Raw genomic sequence first — 22,144 nt, forward strand, 5'->3', positions numbered from 1 at the left:
CTTTTACTTTCTGAACTTTGGGGTATGTTTCTAGGCTTTACGGTTTTAAATTGTTTTGCTCTTCTAGGACAATATTTAATCTTTGGTTTCGTAGCACTGATTTCAATTGAGTTGCGGTATTTAATTTTAAGAAAGGTTAACAAAACGCATCTCGTGTTGGCTTTGATTATGTTAAGGAGTGGAATGAGCTTGAGTTCATTTCATTAAAATGTCTAAACAATATTGGATAGTTCACTAAAGTAACTCAGAGCAGTGACTCTAGTCTAAAAATTCTACTGCCGTGGTTAATTTTGTTATCTCAAAAGTGTTGGTGTGTATCGTTTTCCGCTCTCTTCTTAACCCATGGCATGATTTTTTACAAATTTATTATGGCATAAACTTTCAGATGCTGGCCATAAATAGCAGGCCACATATTACATAGTCATTATTTTGTGAATTACCATGTTTAAATACTGTGCATTTCCCCCAAAAAATTTATTGATTTTCCACATTTATAACAAAAATAAAAAAGAAACAAAGAAAAAAATACAATACAATAAACTAAACAATAAACTAAACAGTAATACTGTTTCTTCCAATATCTAATTCTTGCTACATTGATAACTGACTTCCTCGAATCCCCTCTAACTGAATTTCACTGTATCACCTGTGTAACAGCTCTCCAAAATCATATTTCTAGTAAAATTAACTCCTTTCATTTACTTTCCTCTTTTCTTTTATTAATATTCTACTCCTTAATCTTTACTACCACATATTCTTATTCTACCCCATAGCCTATTTATTGCTTCCAAGAATTTTCTATTTATCTTATATTACAATATTTAGCTAAATATTCTTTAAATTTCTTCCAATCCTCTTGTATCTCCTCTTCTTTCTGGTTGCGGATTCTTCCAGTCAGGTCGGCCAGCTCCAAAAAGTCCAACATCTTCATTTGCCATTCTTCTATTGTTGGTATCTCTTGTGATTTCCAGTTTTTGGCTAATAAAAGTCTTGCCACTGTAGTGGCATACAAAAACAGTCTAACAACTTTTTTTGGGAAATTCCAATCCTATTATTCTAAATACTGTGCATTATTATCAATTTCTGTACTTTTCCAGCATTTTATTTCCTCCTGACCTCACTGTTTACAGCCCTCCCCGCACCTTCTGCTTGTACGTTGTTGTTTAGTCGTTTAGTCGTGTCCGACTCTTCATGACCCCCTGGACCAGAGCACGCCAGGCACTTCTGTCTTCCACTGTCTCCCGCAGTTTGGTCAAAGTCATGCTGGTAGCTTCGAGAACACTGTCCAACCATCTCGTCCTCTGTCATCCCCTTCTCCTTGTGCCCTCCATCTTTCCCAACATCAGGGTTTTTTCCAGTGAGTCTTCTCTTCTCATGAGGTGGCCAAAGTATTGGAGCCTCAGCTTCAGGATCTGTCCTTCCAGTGAGCACTCAGGGCTGATTTCCTTCAGAATGGAGGGGTTTGATCTTCTTGCAGTCCATGGGACTCTCAAGAGTCTCCTCCAGCACCAGAATTCAAAAGCATCCATTCTTCAGCGATCAGCCTTCTTTATGGTCCAGCTCTCACTTCCATACATCTCTACTGGGAAAACTATAGCTTTAACTATACATACCTGCAATTCAAGATGCATCTGATGACATTAACTGTAGTCCACAAAAACCTATACCATAATAAATTGTCTAGGCTTTCAGGGTGCCACAAGACTCGGTTAAAGCAGCAGCTTGTGTTCTGCATTGCACAGCTGAGAAATCATTCAATTCATTCAATTTAGCACTCAACCAAACTTCCTTTTGCTTTCCAGGAACACATCCTCCCTTCAAAGCTCCATTTCTGAGAGTTGTTGGCTATTTGTCCCAAGGTAACCCGCGTTTTACTGCTGAAACGGAGCCAGTGGTAATCTGCAGAAAACCCGGTTGCTGTTGGCTGCAATTCAGTGAAAAAATGCTGGTCTTACTGGGTACAAAAAGACCCCAAAACTATCTAGGTGTGTGGAGCTTTAAAGCCTGGTCCTGTGCCTAGGAACATGGCAAAAAAGGAAGCCTGGATAAACCCTAAGTTGCCAGTTGCTGGCATCCATCTGTCTGCGGAGGCAATGGAGGAGTGTGCCTTGAAGTCAAACCTTCAGAGAGTTTCAGCAGCTGCTGTGGCTGTAGAAACCGATACAAGAGAGACATGTTTTGTTGCAGCTGGGGCAGATGAAGGCATCCGGATGTGCTGCTGCAGGGGGTTTCTTTTCCCCATGCTCCTCCCAACAGTCATTCTTCCTTTGGTCACTTCTGTAGATGCACAATCTGACTACCTGTCTGACTATCTGACTCCAGGCACTGCGGTCATCTGCAAGAGATTCCTACAGCCTTCATGTCACATCTGCAGACATTATTTACAACCGGCCTGGTGCCAGAAGTCAGCTCTCCGTAGGCCACAGCCTTGGGGATGAGCCCTAAATTGACAGATACTACAAAAGGGACACGGGTGGCGCTGCGGGTTAAACCACAGAGCTTAGGACTTGCCGATCAGAAGGTCGGCGGTTCGAATCCCCGCAACGGGGTGAGCTCCCATTGCTCGGTCCCTGCTCCTGCCAACCTAGCAGTTCGAAAGCACATCAAAGTGCAAGTAGATAAATAGGTACTGCTCCGGCGGGAAGGTAAACGGTGTTTCCGTGTGCTGCTCTGGTTCGCCAGAAGCGGCTTAGTCATGCTGGCCACATGACCCGGAAGCTGTACACTGACTCCCTTGGCCATTAAAGCAAGATGAGCGCCACAACCCCAGAGTCAGCCACAACTAGACTTAATGGTCAGGGGTCCCTTTACCCTTTACCTTTAACTTACAAAATTCTGTATATGAGAAGAAAGAAGGAACTGGTCCTGGGATTTTGCGTATACCTTGCACATCTGTGGTATTGCGATAAATTGCCCACTTAAGGGAGAAAGACGTTCTGTAGAAATGTCCGTACTCATTGCGCTTCAGTGACATTCTCTTTTTTTCTTTAAATATAATAAATTTTGTTAGTATTTTCCACACAACAACATCAAAATGAAAAATAACAAAACACAAAACACAAAAACCAGCATACAAAAAACCCCAAATCCATATCTTACAAGTTAATAATATAAACACTAAAAAGAAAAACAAACATTGACGTCCACCGATCCCACAGCACCTCCTTGACCTCTCATTGTATCTTCCTGTTTTCTTGTTTCCCTTATCATCTCTATCCTAGCATCTAGATATAAATCCCTCTTTCTTATCCTTTCACTTCACAAGGTTATTCCAGACTCAACCAGATTTCTGCCCTTGAACCTTGGTTTTTAATGTATTCATTTAGGCACCCCCATTCCTTTTTCACTTCACTTTTTGGTTTTTGTCTTATTATATATGTCAATTTGGCTAATTCTAAATATTCTGAAAGCTTACATAACCATTCTCCCCTAGCGGTTCCCTTTCCAATACTTAGCCACCAGGATTCTTGCTGCAGACATCGCATATAAGAAAAATTTAGTTCTGTCTTTTGTAATATCAACATTTAAAATTCCTAAAAGGAATTTTAGGCTTCAGTGACATTCTCATAGCTTTCAACAAACTGAGGAAACTTGGCTTAGCTCTCTTTCCATTCAAAGATCTACGGAAGAAGCTTTGGTTCTGCTTTCCGCAAGCGGAGAGGGGGGCAGCGAGAGTGCGGGAAAAGAATGTGATCCCATCGAAATTGTACGACTGGTGTGATGTGTAAATACTGTGATTTAACAGAAGGCTTTCACAAGGCTGACTCACCGTACTAGAGGAATAATGGGCAAACAGAAAGATAAAGGTGCATTAACTTGAGGAAGCCATTACATCCCTGCTGGAATTAGCCGGGCTTTGAGTCACCAGCGACTCCCTTTTCAATTATTGGCAGCGGTGTGTACAGAGGCGAAGGCAAGGAAGCCCATCTCAACTAGAGATGGCTTGAGAGTCCCATTCAGACACGCGTTCTGGATATGGGTGCCGGAGCTTTCTGGCAAAAATGGAAAGGGGGCCAGAAAATGTGGACATTCACTTCTTAGTCCCATGTCCGGAATGGAAACAACTGTCGCTGTTGCTTTCGGTCTGCAAAAAGATATGTACAGGCAATTCCCTACTTAAGACAGGGGTTATGTTCCGGGCCTCTGTGGGTGTCAGTGAAACGTATCTAAATGGGGAACATCCTGGAGAGTCCCCGTGGCTTGCGAGGAGACCCTCCCCGGAGCCCGAAGGAGACATCCTTATATAAAACTGCATTCCTTCCAGTCCCCCCCCCCTTAAACTTATTTATTTAAAATCATTTCTGAACTCGATAATACAGTGGTACCTCGGGATGCGAACGGGATCCGTTCCAGAGCCCCGTTCGCATCCTGAATAGAACGTAAGATGCGACGGCGCGTTTGCGCATGTGTGGGTCGTGTTTTGCCACTTCTGTGCATGCACGCGGCGTCATTTTGAGCATCTGCGCATGCGCCGAAACCAGGAAGTAATGTGCTCCGTTACTTCCAGATTGCCGCGGAGCACAACCCAAAAGCGCTCATCCTGAAGCACATTCAACCCGAGGTATGACTGTATACATACAGCAAATACTAGTTATTGGTTACAAGATGTAGGTGGAAATGAATCTTTTAGTGTCTTGAAAGGTTGTGTATAAAAACTGGAAGTAAGAACACAGGGAGAGTTGGCTCAGTTGGTTAGAGCATGGTGCTGATAACACCAGTATAGTGGTACCTTGGTTCTCGAACTTAATCCGTTCTGGAAGTCCATTCCAAAAGCAAGGCGCAGTTTCCCACAGAAAGTAATGCAAAATGGATTAATCCGTTCCAGGGCTGATAGCTTCTCTGAGCTCGTAGCTTCTCTGAGTTATTCAAGCCCATTCACCACGACAAGGCAGTGATCCATGAAGGAGCAACCAAAATTAGGAAGCATTTATTTCACCCAGATAATTGGGGCAAGGGAAGGGACTATTATTTTCACCTGTAACCCCCACCTCCTTGAAGGGGGCACAACCCATACACATTCCAGTGGTACCTCGGGTTACAGACACTTCAGGTTACAGACGCTTCAGGTTACAGACTCCGCTAACCCAGAAATAGTACCTGAGGTTAAGAACTTTGCTTCAGGATGAGAACAGAAATTGCACAGCGGTGGCACGGCAGCAACGGGAGGCCCCGTTAGCTAAAGTGGTAACTCAGGTTAAGAACAGTTTCAGGTTAAGAACGGACCTCCAGAACGGATTAAGTTCTTAACCCGAGGTACCACTGTAACGGCATGCAGATTTCGCTTCTGCTGACTGCCAGATCTTTCGGCCTAATGATCTCTCTGCTAATTCCGCTCTAGACTTCCACAATGCACCCTTGTGCAGTGTCTCTGGGAACCTGAGCCCGACAGCGCTCCATATGTAGATGAACAGACAGATGGAACATCTCAAGAGACATAACCAAAGGTGGCCATTGAAAAAATAATAATATTGTCTCGGGGGCACAGCTCTCTCAGGTGTTGACTCCCCTCGCCGTGCGGATGGTGGGAAACCCCGGAGGCCTTCCTGGCTGCTTTCTAGCCTAATTAACACGCCTCCCCTCATTAAAGAACCTGCGCACTCTGACTCCCATCTGTTGTGGGAGAATAAAGTGCTTGGAAGACGGTTGAGCTGGAGGAGGATCTGCGCATCCGAAGGATTCCCTCCTCCAGACGAACGGCTCAAAAGCTTACCGCAGTCAAGTTGTGCGAGGCTTTTGTTTTTGTTTTAAACCGGCTTTCTCTCCGGGAACCTTTTTTTTATTTTCAAATCCACGTCTCTGTGCCAAGAGCGCAGTTAAAAGCAACACTGACTCAGCCGCCTTTGAGCTGTTAAAAGCCGCACTTTAACTCTGGGAAGTGAGGAAAGTACCTCTGAAAAAGCCAAGCTGGGGAAATTGCTTCCAGTTCCACCCTGCCTCTCTCGTCCTCTCCTCTCCTGGTTTCGACGGCTGCTTCAAGCCCGCTGCGAGAACTAAATATAACCAAAAATAACGTTTTCTTTTGTTCTCCCAATCTGCAGTGCTGTTGGAGGCCTGCTTGCTTTTGTTAGGGGAGAAATGCCCGTTTCTTTCTGGCTTCCAATTTTTTTATTTTAAGAGGGGCTGGCTTTGGGATCTCGTGTTATAGGTTTGGACAGCATCCACGGATAGCTTTTTGTAGCCTTAGGACTGCAGAGGCTAAAATGATTTAACGGCAGCTCTGAAAGTAATGGCGTTGAAGATACAGGAACTCGCATTAGAGCCTTCCTTCTCGAGATCGATTCACTCCACCCACACCCCCAAACTGGAGTGGAGAGCTAACCTGGAAAAAAGGCTATAATGAATTGGTCCTTTTTCTGCTCCAAATCTAAGCAAGACCTCTAGCCTGACATTTAAAAGCAACGAAGTAAGGGAGATATACGGTCCTGTAGGAGCTGCTGGGAACGAGCTTCTTTCTGTGCCACGAAATAATTGTTTGAAAAATGTTAAGAGTGATCTTCCAGTTCAGCAAGCAGCCCCAAGCAAGGAGCAGCGCAGGTTTTAACTTTGAAAACAAACCAACCCCAAACCCAACCACCTTACGATACGGAAATGGCACGCGGGAGAGCCCAAAGGGCAAAGCAGCCTTTCTTTTCATTTGCTTTTTTAAAAGATTTCTTTCCTATGCAGTCTCGAGGGATCAGGTCAAGTTCTGCTCTGAGCAGCTTTGCACGTTCATGTTTCCACATTGGCTTATATCTGTCAGGCACTTCAGGGCTTCAGCCGCGAAGCTCTGTAAGGCGAGCTCTATCTAGCGGCTTACTTGCTGCGCAACCGCAATGGCCGGCTGGAAAAGTCAGCTGCAGGCAGTTCAAGATGGGCTGATAGCACCACAGACCAGAATCCTAACCTGTGAACCAAAGATTGCCCATCCCATGCCAGTGCCTTCTCTTTAGCTACATAATACGCTTCGTTCCACAGGTTGGCGCTGCCCACCTGGTACGCTGCAGTTGTTGGAACTACAACTCCCAGAACAGGCTGGGGCTGATGGGAGATGTAGCTTGGCAACATCTGGAGGACATCGTCTGCAAATAATAATAATAATAATAATAATAATAATAATAATAATAATAATAATAATAATATAATTTATTTGTACCCCGCCCATCTGGCTGGGTTTCCCCAGCTACTCTGGGTGGCTTCCACAAACACCAAAAATACACTAATAAGTCATACATTAAAAACTTCCCTGAGCATGGCTGCCTTAAGATGTCTTCTGAATGTCAGGTATTTGTTTATCTCTTTGACGTCTGATGGGAGGGCGTTCCATAGGGATGACGCCACTACTGAGAAGGCCCTCTGCCTGGTTCCCTGTAGCTTTGCTTCTCGCAATGAGGGAACCACCAGAAGGCCCTCGGCGCTGGATCTCAGTCTCCGGGCTGAACGATGGGGGTGTAGACGCTCCTTCAGGTCTACTGGGCCGAGGCCGTTTAGGGCTTTAAAGGTCAACACCAACACTTTGAATTGTGCTCGGAAACGTACTGGGAGCCAGTGTAGGTCTTTCAAGACCGGTGTTATGTGGTCTCGGCTAACCCAGAACTAGTACCTCGGGTTAAGAACTTTGCTTCAGGATGAGAACAGAAATTGCACGGCGGCAGCAGTGCGGCGGCAGTGGGAGGCCCCATTAGCTAAAGTGGTGCTTCAGGTTAAGAACACTTTCAGGTTAAGAACAGACCTCCAGAACGAATTAAGTTCTTAACCCGAGGTACCACTGTAGTCAATTGTAACAAAAACTAATCCATTCAAAAGTATGTATTCTGACAAAGATTACAAACTCAAATAGATATTACAAACTCTTAACAGAGATAACAAACTCAAACTCGTAAAGATATGTATAACAATAATTCGTTGCAGAATTATAGATAAGAGATTATGAGTAGAGATAAGTTCCATGTTGGTCCATAGTCAGATTCAACGTGAAAGTCTTAATTTCAATCCCTGAGCAGAAGTCAGAAGTCAGTTATGGATCAGAAACCAGGACAGGGCCGTTTCGGTGTATTCATCTTCATCAGCTAACTTTTTAAAGGGTCGTGTAAGTTTGAAGACTCTTGGATAAATATATCCTGTTATTTTCTACGTTTCTCAGAGATGATAACTGCGTGTGGGTATATCAACGTGTATCTTGAGCTTTTCTGTGCGTTTCTCCTTGTAGGCTGTGTGGATATGATGGAGCTGGTTGTTTCTGCTTCGGTTTGGCTCTGAACGCTCTGCCCCAGTCTTAAATCCACTTGTCATGAGGGATTTGTTTTAACAGTCATTATAAATCCCTAGTTGTAAAAGTCCCTACTGACAGTGATGATTGGGGGGGGGGCATGGCTGCCGTGGTCTTTTAGCAAGCGTAGTGCAGATGTTCAGACTTATCCTTCATTCCTCAACTTTCTTCAGCCTTTGCCCACAAGTGCAGTGGTACCTCAGGTTAAGTACTTAATTCGTTCCGGGGGTCCGTTCTTAAACTGAAACTGTTCTTAACCTGAAGCACCACTTTAGCTAATGGGGCCTCCTGCTGCTGCTGCGCCACTGGAGCACAATTTCTGTTCTTATCCTGAAGCAAAGTTCTTAGTTCTGAAGCACTATTTCTGAGTTAGCAGAGTGTGTAACCTGAAGCGTATGTAACCTGAAGCGTATGTAACCCGAGGTACCACTGTACTGAAAATGGAATCGTGGCCAGGAAGGGGTGGTGGTGCTACAGATCTTAATAACTTCTGAAAGGAGGTCTCCTCAAGTCCCGGTCTTTATTTCACGCTAATTACCATGAAATAGTGTATTTTAATTGCAGCTAAATGCAGACACAGAGGGAGCGGGATGAACGAGAAGGAGGGAGAAACTTCTCCCATAATGGCTGCTTTCACTGTTTTCACATACCACACATTTGTGTGGGGCAATCCAGTCATAATAATGGCCCTCAGATTGAGTTGTCTGAGACGGCGTGTGAGGGCGGACCACGTTGTTGAATTAAACTTGGCCCTCTTCTTTTCAATCTCCTGTTTCCATTACAAAGACATGCCTGGAGACGGAGACGCTGTGTCTTCTGACACTCAAGTTGATATCTGGTTCTTTTCCCACCAATAACGTGTTTTTCTCGCGGTTCTGTCACAACAATGGATTTATTGCATGAGAACACACTTGCCATACGTGAAGTGTTCTTACTTGTCAACAGGCTGCTGTAGCTCACAGTTAAGAGTTTATTTGCTCACCGCTAAGGGTAGGAATGGCTTATTGGTGTTTAGTAGCCTTTTTTTTTTTAAGGAAAAAAGCATTTTTCAAAAGTGAATATTGTGTTATTTTATTATTTAAAATTATTTTACTGAATTGTTTTATTTTTAAAGGCAAATTGCCCGTCTTGAACAGCTATCCCATAAACTTGATACAGAGCTCGCATTACTGTTGTTGTCTTTAAAAAAGCATGATTTTATTTCTTATACAAATATTGAGGCACAGTTCCACACATACATGCAAATATCTGGCTCATTTAAACCTGTTTGGAACCTTGATTCTCAACAATGGTGGAGAATACATTTATTTTTCACCAGTCCATATTATTTGTAAAGCGATTTTTTGTATGAGTTAATATTTTATTATCCCTTTGGAGCAACGCTGTATCTTTCTACTTTTGCCCTTCCAGGCTATGGTGCTTTACAGCTTACAATGTTGGTTCTTTTCTTGGTTTTTGTTATCTCTGAGCATTGCTGTTGTTGTTAACAAACCAACATTTATTTATTTTTTTAAAAAGCCAGCAAATAACAGCCCAAGTGAACAAGCAGCATTGCAAGTGGGAAATGGAGAAAAACATCGACTTCTCCATTTATGTTTGGTTTTTTTATGATCACTGATCCCAAAAGTCAGATGAAAAGCCCTTGATCGGTGATTTGGCTCACTCCAACCTCTCGCTCACCCGCTCTTAACATACTTAAACAAATTGCAAGTTGGATCGAGCGAGACGGAGATTGTTACCTGGGGATAACGTACGTTAGCTAGCCCTTGGTACAGATTTGTCTTGCAACTCAGGGATCTTTGCCCTGTGATAATATCTGTGGTTGAACTTGCCACGGTGGTATTTGGGGGTCGGAGGGTGGGGGGAGGAAATTGGATTCTGCTATGGGGCAACCCCAGTGCGAACGAGCCACCGCTTTCTCTACCGCCTTCGTTTGAGGCTTGTCTGAGCCAGCTGCCGGGCTGTGTTAAATTTCATTATTGATAGGACTCTTAACGCTGATCTGTCCCATTCCCTCAGATTTATTCTCCTCCCGACTCCCTGTGCTGGATTTTTGCTCCTGTTCTCTGGAGGGGAGACGGTCATTAATTCCGCAGTGTCAGCTGCTTAATCAGCCCTCCCAGACTTGGGTCCATTTGTAACAATTTGCCAGGCCTTGTTTTTGCAGAAGAAAAAAGCGCCTCTCTTGCTTTCGGTCCGTTCTCCCCCTCCCCGCTGTCGTCTTCACACTGTTCTTCATTTTTTTAATAGAGAGTTTTTATGACCGAAGCTCATTTGGAGGAAGAGGACAAGCAGGTTAGAATAAAGTGTTCTTAAAGCTTCCTCTGTACAAATAAAAATCTAAATTGGTCTCGCTCACACCTTCCTGGCTGAATGAAGCAGTCCCCATCTTGGGAGCATCTATCTGCCTCAGTTCCACACACGCCCATCCTCAGGCTGTTTTAATCCCTAGAAGTTTCATTCAGTCTTAGTTGTAGCTCCGAAAATTCCAGTCCTAAGGGCAGGAGAGGAATGCACATTTCCCCCACTGTGCACAACTAGTCTCCTCCACACCCTTCCTCCTTTCCTTTGTGGTAAATTTACTTCCACACCAAATTCTTTCCCCAGCTCCTGTTGTTACCCTTCAGACCTGGCTCCGCGCCAGTCATTTCTGCGGTCGGCATTCTTCTCTCTCAATTCTCCCCGCTTTGCTTTTTCATCTCGCGCCAGTTGTGGGCCTTTCTTGGCCGACTTTACTTAGCCGTTGTGGGTCTCACGGCTGAAAAGGGTTGCCGTGTCTAGCTAGCCCCCACTTCAACTCTCCTTTTCTAGGGTCAAGTCCTGCTTATGTGGAGATGCCTCTGAAATCGCACTCTGTGAACACCCGGAGTCCTGTGTCCAGTTGTGGACGCCGGAATTTTAAGAAGGGTGTTGACAAGCTGGAACATGTGCATAGGAGGGCAACCAAGAATGTGGCTGGGGCAACCCAGCCAGATGGGTGGGAGTAATATAATAAAATTATATTTATTGTTATAAGATGGTCAAAGGTCTGGAAACCAAGCCTGATGAGGAATGGTTGAAGGAGCTGGGTATGTTTAGCCTGGAAAAGAAGAGACTGAGAGGAGATATGATTTGTTGTTGTTTAGTCATTTAGTCGTGTCCGACTCTTTGTGACTCCATGGACCAGAGCACGCCAGGCACTCCTGGCTTCCACTGCCTCCCGCAGTTTTGTCAAACTCATGCTGGTAGCTTTGAGAACACTGTCCAGTCATCTCATCCTCTGTCGCCCCCTTCTCCTTGTGCCCTCCATCTTTCCCAACATCAGGGTCTTTTCCAGGGAGTCTTCTCTTCCCATTAGGTGGCCACAGTATTGGAGCCTCAGCTTCAGGATCTGTCCTTCCAGTGAGCACTCAGGGATGATCTCCTTCAGAATGGAGAGGTTTGATCTTCTTGCAGTCCATGGGACTCTCAAGAGTCTCCTCCAGCACCAGAATTCAAAAGCATCAATTCTTCAGTGATCAGCCTTCTCTATGGTCCAGCTCTCACTTCCATACATCACTACTGGGAAAACCATAGCCAGCCATACCCAGCCAGATAGGCGGGAGTAATATAATAAAATTATATTTATTGTTATAAGATGGTCAAGGATCTGGAAACCAAGCCTGATGAGGAATGGTTGAAGGAGCTGGGTATGTGTAGCCTGGAAAAGAAGAGACTGAGAGGAGATACGATAGCTGTAGTCAAATATCTCAAGGGCTGTCGCATGGAAAATGGAGCGAGATTGTTTTCTCCTTCTCTGGAGTGTAGGACTGCCAAGTTACAAGAAAGGAGATTCTGACTAAACATCAGGAAGAACTTTCTGACACTAAGAACCATTCAACAGTGGAACGGATTCCCCCAGGAGGTTTTGGACTCTCCTTCATTGATGGTTTTTAAGCAGAGGTTGGATGGCCATCTGCCATGCATGCTTTAGCTGAGATTCATGAATTCAGGGGGTTGGACTAGATGACCCTTGAGGTCCTTCCAACTCTACAATTCTGTGATAAGAGAAGACCTGCTGATTCAGGCCAAAAGCCCATCTAGCCCAGCATCCTGTTTTTACAGCAACCAGCAGGACCTTCGCTTTCTAGACCCTATCGGTTCCCTCTCATTTGCTACAGTGTCCTTCCCAATTCCTGAGGATTTCCACTCTTAATTCTCCACCTTCCTCCTTTGCCCTTAATCCAAGCTCCACCCACAATTCTGCCACTTGAATCCATAGAGTTGTGTGCCGTGTTAATGCTACTCAGAGTAGAGCCATTGAAATGAATGGCCATGCCTAACTTGGGTCCATTGATTATGAGTCTTCTCTGAATAAGACTCAATCGGATACATCCATGGCTTCTCCCAATCCCACTCCTTTCGGCCTCCAGTTTCAACCCCAATCTGCCCAATTTCTTCCGATCTTGCGGCATTCACCAATAACCTCTCAGTTAACCCTTCCCTTCCCTCCAGCTCCCAGAAGGCCAGAGCTGCAGCTGTCAACAAATTTGTTAGGGTATAAGCTTTGTAGTAGTAGTTTTTATGTAGTTTTTATGCAGTTTTATGTAGTTTTGTGATAGTTTTATGTAGTTTTTATGTAGTTTTTCAATTTCATTGTTCCGCAATGGACAATGACAATAAAGATATCTATCTATCTATCTATCTATCTATCTATCTATCTATCTATCTATCTTGTCCACATTGTCAAATACGTGAAGTATCCAATCCTTAATTGAAAATGCCAAGGTTGCAAAACCAGTGAGGTCAGGGGGAAATGAAATGAGAAAGGTGCCAACAGTGACAACTCCATTAGAGCCGGGGGGAAAACCCTCCAAACTCCCATTTCTTCCTGCTCTCCAGCTCACTCACTCTCCCGGTCTCTCCCCAGTCCAGACCCAAATATCTGGAGTTGAAGCTCTGAACCGGCTAGAGGCTGGATGTGCAGGAAAGTGGTACTTGCTGCTGCGCTACCCTGAGTGTCAGCTGTTAGGCGGGGAAGCTAAGCAGCCGAAACAAAGCCCCACTGTGCCTCTGGCTATTCAGGGCATCCTCTGCCCTCACTGACATCCTCTTCAGGCTTCCTCGTGAGCCCCAACGACTCTCCAGCTCTCTCCCACCATTCCCAATTAAATTATTTTGTTACTTCCCGGTGCCATACATATACGCGGTTGCACGCAAGTCAATCACATGCTAGTGGGTGGGTGGGACGCTTGCACTCATGAGTTTCCTGTAGGAAGAGCAGGGCATAAATGTAATAAATATATCACCTTGATAAATGGGATGAGGTGGGCTCACCGAATGTGTTCTGGTAGATATATTGGGGGCAGCTGGGGAATGAGCTGGAGGTGGCTGAATTAAGCATCGGAACCATGCTTCATCAATTAAGTGCCCTCCCCTAATAACAGTTTGGTTAATGAGGTGGTTTGCATAAAGTTATACTGACCATAACAGACCAGCCCTATCCTTTATCAATTACAACACAAAGTGGGAGGCTCTCTGTAAAAACCTGCTTGCCCTGGTTTCTCTAATTACAGCGAATACCCCGGTGGGAAGATTCCTCTTTAATATACACAAATTAAAACTCCATTTAGAGGTGTGCTGGGACCGAGTGGTAATTGACTTTGATCGTGGAGAAACATGCCGCAGTATAGATTAGGAAGTAATATGGTTCCCGTCGTAAAAGGATCTAGATGGAAAAATATTATTTTACTAGGAAAGGCCCTTGCAGGATGCATAATACAAAATTTACTGGCGCCGACGGGGCCTGCGGTGAACCGTTCTGGTACAGTAAGATGGGCAAACGCTAGCATGCGGTGATAATGCCGCATCTTTCAGTTTCCTGGCTTGCTGGTGCTTTTTTAGTACAGGCCAAGGAAAGTAACTGTGTTCTTTATGTGAGACTTTCAGCCTACTTTTCTGAGCTGGCTGACACGTTAGACATCTTGAACAGGACACCAAAGATCTGGTGGGAGTTCAAGAGACAACAAAAAATGATCAAGGCCTGAGTATCTTTGTTATCAAGAAAGGCTAGAACAGAGGTGATGCGTGGATTCTGATGCTGTTGTTGTTGTTGATGATGATGATGACAGTAGTAGTAATGCCCTGTCTATCCAGCTCGGTTGCCCCAGCCACTCTGGGTGGGTCATAGAATCATAGAATCATAGAATCATAGAGTTGGAAGAGACCACAAGGGCCATCGAGTCCAACCCCCTGCCAAGCAGGAAACACCATCAGAGCACTCCTGACATATGGTTGTCAAGCCTCTGCTTAAAGACCTCCAAAGTAGGAGACTCCACCACACTCCTTGGCAGCAAATTCCACTGTCGAACAGCTCTTACTGTCAGGAAGTTCTTCCTAATGTTTAGGTGGAATCTTCTTTCTTGTAGTTTGGATCCATTGCTCTGTGTCCGCTTCTCTGGAGCAGCAGAAAACAACCTTTCTCCCTCCTCCATGTGACATCCCTTTATATATTTGAACATGGCTATCATATCACCCCTTAACCTCCTCTTCTCCAGGCTAAACATGCCCAGCTCCCTTAGCCGTTCCTCATAAGGCATCGTTTCCAGGCCTTTGACCATTTTGGTTGCCCTCCTCTGGACACTTTCCAGTTTGTCAGTGTCCTTCTTGAATTGTGGTGCCCAGAACTGGACACAGTACTCCAGGTGAGGTCTGACCAGAGCAGAATACAGTGGCACTATTACTTCCCTTGATCTAGATGCTATATTCCTATTGATGCAGCCCAGAATTGCATTGGCTTTTTTAGCTGCCGCGTCACACTGTTGGCTCATGTCAAGTTTGTGGTCAACCAGCTCTCAAGCCAGGTGTCCCCCATGATCATCTTTGTTGATGAGCATCTTTGTTATCAAGAAAGGCTAGAACAGAGGTGATGCATGGATTCTGATGCTGTTGATGATGATGATGACGACAGTAGTAGTAATGCCCTGTCTATCCAGCTCGGTTGCCCCAGCCACTCTGGGTCACCCAGTGAGTTTCATGGATTAATGGGGATTTGAACCCAGGTCTCCCAAGTCCAGCACTCTGTAACCACTCTGACAGAACAGACGGTGAACAGACGGTGCAAGACAAATGCCCCTTCTGGACATTAATCCCCTTATCCACCAGAAAAAAAATAATAAAAGCAGGTAAACTTACCTGTAGCAACCTACCTGTTTTGCTGGCTGGTGCTGATGCTCTAACTAGTGAAGGAGTGCCTACTTCCTCCAGCCAACGGGCTCTGTAAAGTATAAGGGATTTAAACAAAACAAAAAAAGATGTTGGTTACAGACAGAGAGAGAAAGAGACACACACACAGAGAGAGAGACCTTATTTAAGAAAATTGCATTCACTGGAAGATTTGCCTCAATTAAAGATCAGTGGCTCAGGATTGAAGACTAAAATGTTGGCCTGGAGGACTTTGCCGTCCGTCCCCCCTCCGAATCTTAAACAAGGAGTGGCACCATCAGGGAGACTTTTTTCCTGGATCCCTCTTTCAGCACCAACTTAGAAATCAATTACTGTCTCCAGCCTCTGGGCTTTTACTCAGGCCTTAATTTAAAACGCTGTAATTGATCACTTTGGTTATTTATTGCATTTCCTTTGCCCAGCTCTAGCAAGTCAACAAGCTAATAAAAGGCCAGCAACGTGTGAGGTTCGTTGTTGTTTTTTGTGTGTGTGTGTTTTTCGCTTCTCTTTCTTTTGCCCCACACCCCACCCCTCCTTCTGCTATTTTTTCCCCTGCTGACTTCTGTGGATTTCTCCTTCCCCATCCACCCCACCCCGAAAAGAAGCCTCTTATGCCTCACTAAGCATGTCTTGGTCTTTACTTCTCTCAGTGATCTATCAAAATCAGTGGCTTGTCTTGGCTAACTCCCTCACTCCATCAACCTGTCCTGAGAGGAGTCCATTTTGCTGGCCACCTTTCTCTTCCCTCATCAACACACACACACACACACACACACACACACACACACACACACAAAAGCCTCTTCATTCCTTTCCTTCTGGTTCCCTTCCACTCCCTTCTTTGCTCTCTACAAACTTTCTGCCTGCTTTCTTCAATTCTTTCGTAAGTCACTGTTGACAATACAGGGCCTGCTTAGTGCCTTAAGCTAAGGTTACCAGATATTTTTCAATGAATCCGGGGACACTTTTCAACTTCCTACTAAATAGATGGGTTCTGTCAGGGGACAGATTTGTAAATCTGGGGACTCTCCCCGGGAAACGGGGACGTCTGGTAACCTTACCTTAAGCCCCATTTTGAACCAATTGATAGCAGCAGGTAGCAGGGGGAAAACCAATGAACCTGTCAGGATGCTAATTCAAATGTGGGTCCATGCCGGCCAATTTTCATCTGGGCATAATGTGTCACTTTTGGGGGGCAAGCATACCTGTCAACCTTCCCTTTTTTGCGGGAAATTCCCTTATTCCAGCGCCTTTCCCCACTGTTTCCCACTGCTATCCCGGATTGTTAGATATCCCATAGACTATCCCCTGGACAGGTGAGGCTGCTGATCCCTTATTTTCAAATCTGAAAGTTGACAGCTATGGGTGCAATGTTCCCGCACCCCTTATTCACATCTTCTTTTTTGTGGCACTGCACTCCTAGAACAATATGTTGTTCGGTGACATAAAAACCTGGAACAATGTGCTGCTTAGCAATATGAATCACGGAGGTGATACGATTTTCTTGTTGCTGTTGTTTAGTCATTTAGTCGTGTCCGACTCTTCGTGATCCCCTGGACCAGAGCACGCCAGGCACTCCTGTCTTCCACTGCCTCCCACAGTTTGGTCAAACTCATGCTGGTAGCTTTGAGAACACTGTCCAACCATCTCGTCCTCTGTCGTCCCCTTCTCCTTGTGCCCTCCATCTTTCCCAACATCAGGGTCTTTTCCAGGGAGTCTTCTCTTCTCATGAGGTGGCCAAAGTCTTGGAGCCTCAGCTTCACGATCTGTCCTTCCAGTGAGCACTCAGGGCTGATTTCCTTCAGAATGGATCGGTTTGATCTTCTTGCAGTCCATGGGACTCTCAAGAGTCTCCTCCAGCACCATAATTCAAAAGCATCCATTCTTCGGCGATCAGCCTTCTTGATGGTCCAGCTCTCACTTCTATGCATCACTGCTGGGAAAACCATAGCTTGAACTATACAGACCTTTGTTGGCAAGGCTGTCTTCCCGTATAAGAAGGAGCAAACTTGCTCTGGAGGGTAGAACCCAAAACAAGGGATTCAGATTATAAAAAAGATCCCGGCTAAACATCTGGAAGAGCTTTCTGATGGTTAGAGCTGTCCAACCATGGAATTGGCTCCCTCAAAAGGTGGTGGAATCTCCTTCCTTGGAGGTTTTTAAGCAGAAATTGGAAGGCCACTTGTCAAAGATTATTTAGCTCTGATTCCTGCATTGCAGAGAATTGGGGGTGCCTTCCAATTCTGTGTTTCTATGGAGAAACATAGAGAAAATGGCATAACCATCATACAACCCTACCCTAGACTTTGAAGTAGGGGACGCGGGTGGCGCTGTGGTCTAAACCACAGCCCCTTGGGCTTGCCAATCATAATGTCAGCGGTTTGAATCCCCACAACGGGGTGAGCTCCCATTGCTCTGTCCTAGCTCCTGCCAACCTAGCAGTTTGAAAGCACGCCAGTGCAAGTAGATAAATAGGTACCACTGTGGCAGGAAGGTAAACGGCATTTCCATGCGCTCTGGCTTCCATCACGGTGTCCCGTTGCACCAGAAGCGGTTTAGTCCTGCTGGCCACATGACCCTGAAAGCTGTCTGTGGACAAACGCCGGCTCCCTCGGCCTGAAAGTGAGATGAGCGCCACAATCCCATAGTCACCTTTGTCTGGTCTTAACTGTCCGGGGGTCCTTTAGCTTTTTTTTACTTAGACTTTAAAATCTATATTTTGTGATCAAATACCTATTTGAATACAAATTTCCCTGTTCATTTATTTAAAAACTAAACCGTAGATTAAACCAATTATAGGACTGAGTGGACCTCTGAGTGAATGAACATGCAGAATTAATATGGGCCAAAATACCAGATTTGTCCGAAAAACTGAATCCTTGTCCCAAATTTCAATAGAACGGTGGGTAGCCATAGGGAAGCGAAAGATGATAAGCAAACAGAGAGCGAGGGACCTTAAAGTACAACAAGTGACTGTGTGAGAATCTGGTATCATTAAAAGCTAATGAGCCTGGCCTCAAAATGAAATGCAAGAACTTAATTACTAAGGGGAAAGATGACCAGCAGTGGCGTTTCATCAGCAGTAACCAGAGGCACAACTTATTAACTCAGCCCTGTAAAGGACTGAATATGGTGGGTTGTGTACATTGCAATGATATTCACAGCCACACAGCGTCTCTCTCCCCTCCTCCTCATGAGTTTGCAGTTGCGGCACTCCACATAAATATAAATACAGTTTGAACCACGCTTAACTTCTACTTTTAATACCCTTGGTGTGTCAGCTGCCGAAAAGGAGCTTTAAGAGAAAACGGAATAATAAAACACTTTCAATTAACTGTGAGTGGTGTAGCTAAAACACAACAAAAGTGTGTGCATTCAGAGGTGTTAAGTGCTGTAGGAAATGGCTCTTTTTAACCAGCGCTCTTTGAGTGGGTGGGAAGCCTTCAGTGTGGCTGAAAATGCATTGAATGTTGCATGAGATGAGAAATATTGTTAAGAAGGTGTTTGTGCTTTGAGCCCCTTTCTTTCCATCTTGCTGAGTAGACCGGCGGCTGAGGAAATGTCCCTGAATAGTCCAGACTGAACTTTCCAGAACCCTGAATCCTCTCTTCCTAATACTTCCATTTTGCTTTTAAGAGCTCTTAGTGCTTCGAAGGATATATTTTCTCTCTCTCTCTCTCTCTCTCTTTATAAAAAATCTTTCTCCCACTGTTCTTTCACTTATTTTACGCTACACAGAGGAAGATATAGGTTAGACATTAAGAGCTGCCAAATGGTAAAAGCAATTCAGTGATGGAATAAGTGTTTTGGAGAAATCTTGCACTGGCCTGCCTAGAAGTTTGAAAGCTTTTTGCGTGAGATAAGTTTTGAAAACTTCCTGGTGACCCAACTCTTTCCCACAGCTCAGATAAATTTTGTTCTGTATAGCAACCCTCGAGGACTATCCAAAAGATTAATTGCAGTTTTTGTAACAAACGCCCCTTATTTACTTGGCAAAACGAGAGGTGTGTACATAGTCATCTTACTTAGACCTGGTTTATGCGTCAAAATGGGACAACCAAATAGTAGCTACTTAGCAAGCTTTCCTGTAGCTGCGTGAGACGTCTGAATTGATACCAGTCGTTCTTGGAGCAAGCCATGGTTTCGATGTGAGTTTGCAAACCACAGCTAGTACCAACCTATAGTTTGGCATATTATCTAAATCGACAAACCATAGTTACAGTGCTTATTTTCATTGCTGGAGGCTCTATTAAGAATGGGGAAGGTCAAATTCTGGAGCTGAGAGCTCAGAGAACACACTGAAGGAGATAAGCAGCTCTTAACCATGGTTTACCTAGCTTCTAAATGATGAATTGGACAAACCATGGCTTGGCATGATCCATTGAGAGATTTGGGGATTTTTTAATTAGATGTTGATGTGAGTTTGTAAACCACAGCTGGTACCTACCTATAGTTTGGCACGATAGCTACATTGACAAATAGTTACTATAGTTACAGTGCTTGTTTTCATTGCTTCTAAATGATGAGTTGGACAAACCATGGTTTGGCATGGCGTCTGATCCATTGAGAGATTTGGGAATTTGTTATTAGAGACTGGCAGCTAAAAGTACTCGCCCAGTTCCAAGCTTGTTTTCCTTTGTTAGGAGAGTTCAGGAACCTCGGATTCCGCTTTGTGCGACAAGTTTGCAGCTCTGACCTTCTCCCCTGTGCTCAGCGCTAAGCTGCCTCCTGGAACGCTTGACAAATTCTGGCATGGTTTTATAAACAAAACGGCAATGTTGGGGAGCCGTTCTCTTTCCGTTTTTCTGCTCTTAATTACGTTGAGTGGACTTGATGCTAATACCACCGGACACGTTCCTGGAGGATGTGCCGTGCACTTTTGTGGGGTGGGGTGGGTACATGTGCCCCCTTAATCGAGAGAGTGGGGAACAGCGAATCTGAGAACTGCAGAAAGCCCAAAGGGAAATTTGGATCGTGATTAAATATGAAATGTTTATGTTGGGGAGGAGAGAGAAAGGATACAGGAAGCCGTTTTGGCTTTCCTCTTTGCTTTCAGGAGGCGATGGCTAATCATATAAACATGCCCTGTTCTATATACCATGCCAGTCCACTGCTCTGTTATTACTGTTTTTTTAAAAAATGGAGCCACCACATTCCTTGGATTTTAGGTGCTCCCTTCTCTGCGGAGTTGATTCTTCCACTGTTTTGACTTTTCGTGATGCACATAGACAAGCAAACAGTGCATTCTAGCATCAAACAAATCCCATAGATGTTTCTGCCTCGCTTTTCCAACCTACCCAATGCAGCCCTTGACCTGGTTAGGAGAACGCTGGCGTTGCATCAAGGCATAAGATCTGCTCTGTTCTCTTTCACTCTTCCTGCGTACAGTGGAAAGAGAAACAAAAGGAAGAAAAGTTCCTGTGCCATTGGATTCCGGCCTCCTTTGTGGATTGTTTTTGCGCAGCATTCTCCATTCAGAGAAAGCTTCACCTCAAAGAAATTAGTTTGAGTTTGATTTGGATTGAGCCCCAATTCTTTCCCCTGCAGAATTATATCTCTACCCAACTTCTCAGCTCACAGCTTCAACCAGGTTGTTGCAGCATGGTCCCAATCTGAGCTGGCAGGTCTTCCTTGTCAGAAATTCCTAGGTTGTTTAAAAATGTCTGCCCCCTCAGCTGAGTTCTGAAACTGGAAGCAATTCCAAATGGGGTGAAAGATGTCCACAGGTCGAGGTTGAGGCCTTTGCACAAGATAATCAGTGGGCGTGGAATCACCCCTGTCTAACACCCACAGATTTTCAATTCCATGCCCTACATCCATGTTTATCTCAGAAAACGTTGAGGGTTTGGGAACACGTATTTGCCAAGATAAAAATGTTCTGCTCTCACACCCAGACTCTGAAAAAAATCAAGACCAAACGGCCTCTCTTATTGAACCTCTGAAGGGTACTTAGCTCGGATTTCTAGGGCAAGGGATCTGTGGAGCTGGGAACAGTCACTGATAATATCTGCATGTGCTTGGCCAATGGATTTGGCCAATGGAAGCTATACTCAAGAATCCAGAGTCACCAGCTCTCCAAAGTTGTGGGTGGGATATGGATGGAGAACCTGTAGCCTTCCAGATGTTGCTAGACTCCAACACCCAACCACCCCAGCCAGCTGTGTCCAGTGGCATGGGATGATAGGAGTTGTACCCAAGCAACCACCGGAGGACTAGGGGCTCTCCATCCCTACTAGGCCCAAGCCATTGTGATCTTTGTAGGCCCAAAGCAGTGCAGAAGCCAGTGCTGATGTTGGAGCCCTGGGGGTCAAACCGAGAGGAGCAGTGAACTTGGGTGCAGTCTTTGTATTTCAAGCTTGTCCTCAGCAGAGAAACAAACCCCCCACAAAAAGATGACTTTTCTCGTTGCTCACCACAGCCATGCACCTGTTTGGCCTAAACTGGCACCTGCAGCCGATGGAAGGGCAGATGTTTGAGATGACGGAAGACACGGCCAGCAGTTGGCCAGTGCCAACGGACGTCTCCTTATATTCCTCAGGGGGCACGGGGTTAGAGGTACCTGACAGGAAAGGCAAAGGAGCCGGCGAAGGTACGGTTGGTGTGTTGTCCTTGTTGTCAGTCCTCTATCTGCCTCTGAATTCCAGACATCCATCCTCATAACTCCATAACCTTCTCCTCCTAGAACCAGTAGTTGCCCATCTATGTTTCCATCTG

General features: G+C 45.0%; 1 protein-coding gene across 11 annotated transcripts in view; it reads left to right on the forward strand.

Moving 5' to 3' along the window:
• Positions 1-22,144, forward strand: part of TENM4 (teneurin transmembrane protein 4) — a 1,513,375-nt gene that overhangs the window by 1,299,457 nt on the left and 191,774 nt on the right. For all 11 annotated transcript variants that reach the window (XM_081197251.1, XM_081197258.1, XM_081197259.1 and 8 more), the window contains one exon: positions 21,849-22,019. In XM_081197251.1, the coding sequence (XP_081053377.1) occupies positions 21,849-22,019 (171 nt within the window). The remainder of the gene's footprint in view (positions 1-21,848; positions 22,020-22,144) is intronic.

The sequence above is a fragment of the Podarcis bocagei genome (genome assembly GCF_964188305.1).
Source record: "Podarcis bocagei genome assembly, chromosome: 6".
Classification (NCBI taxonomy): Eukaryota; Metazoa; Chordata; class Lepidosauria; order Squamata; family Lacertidae; genus Podarcis; species Podarcis bocagei.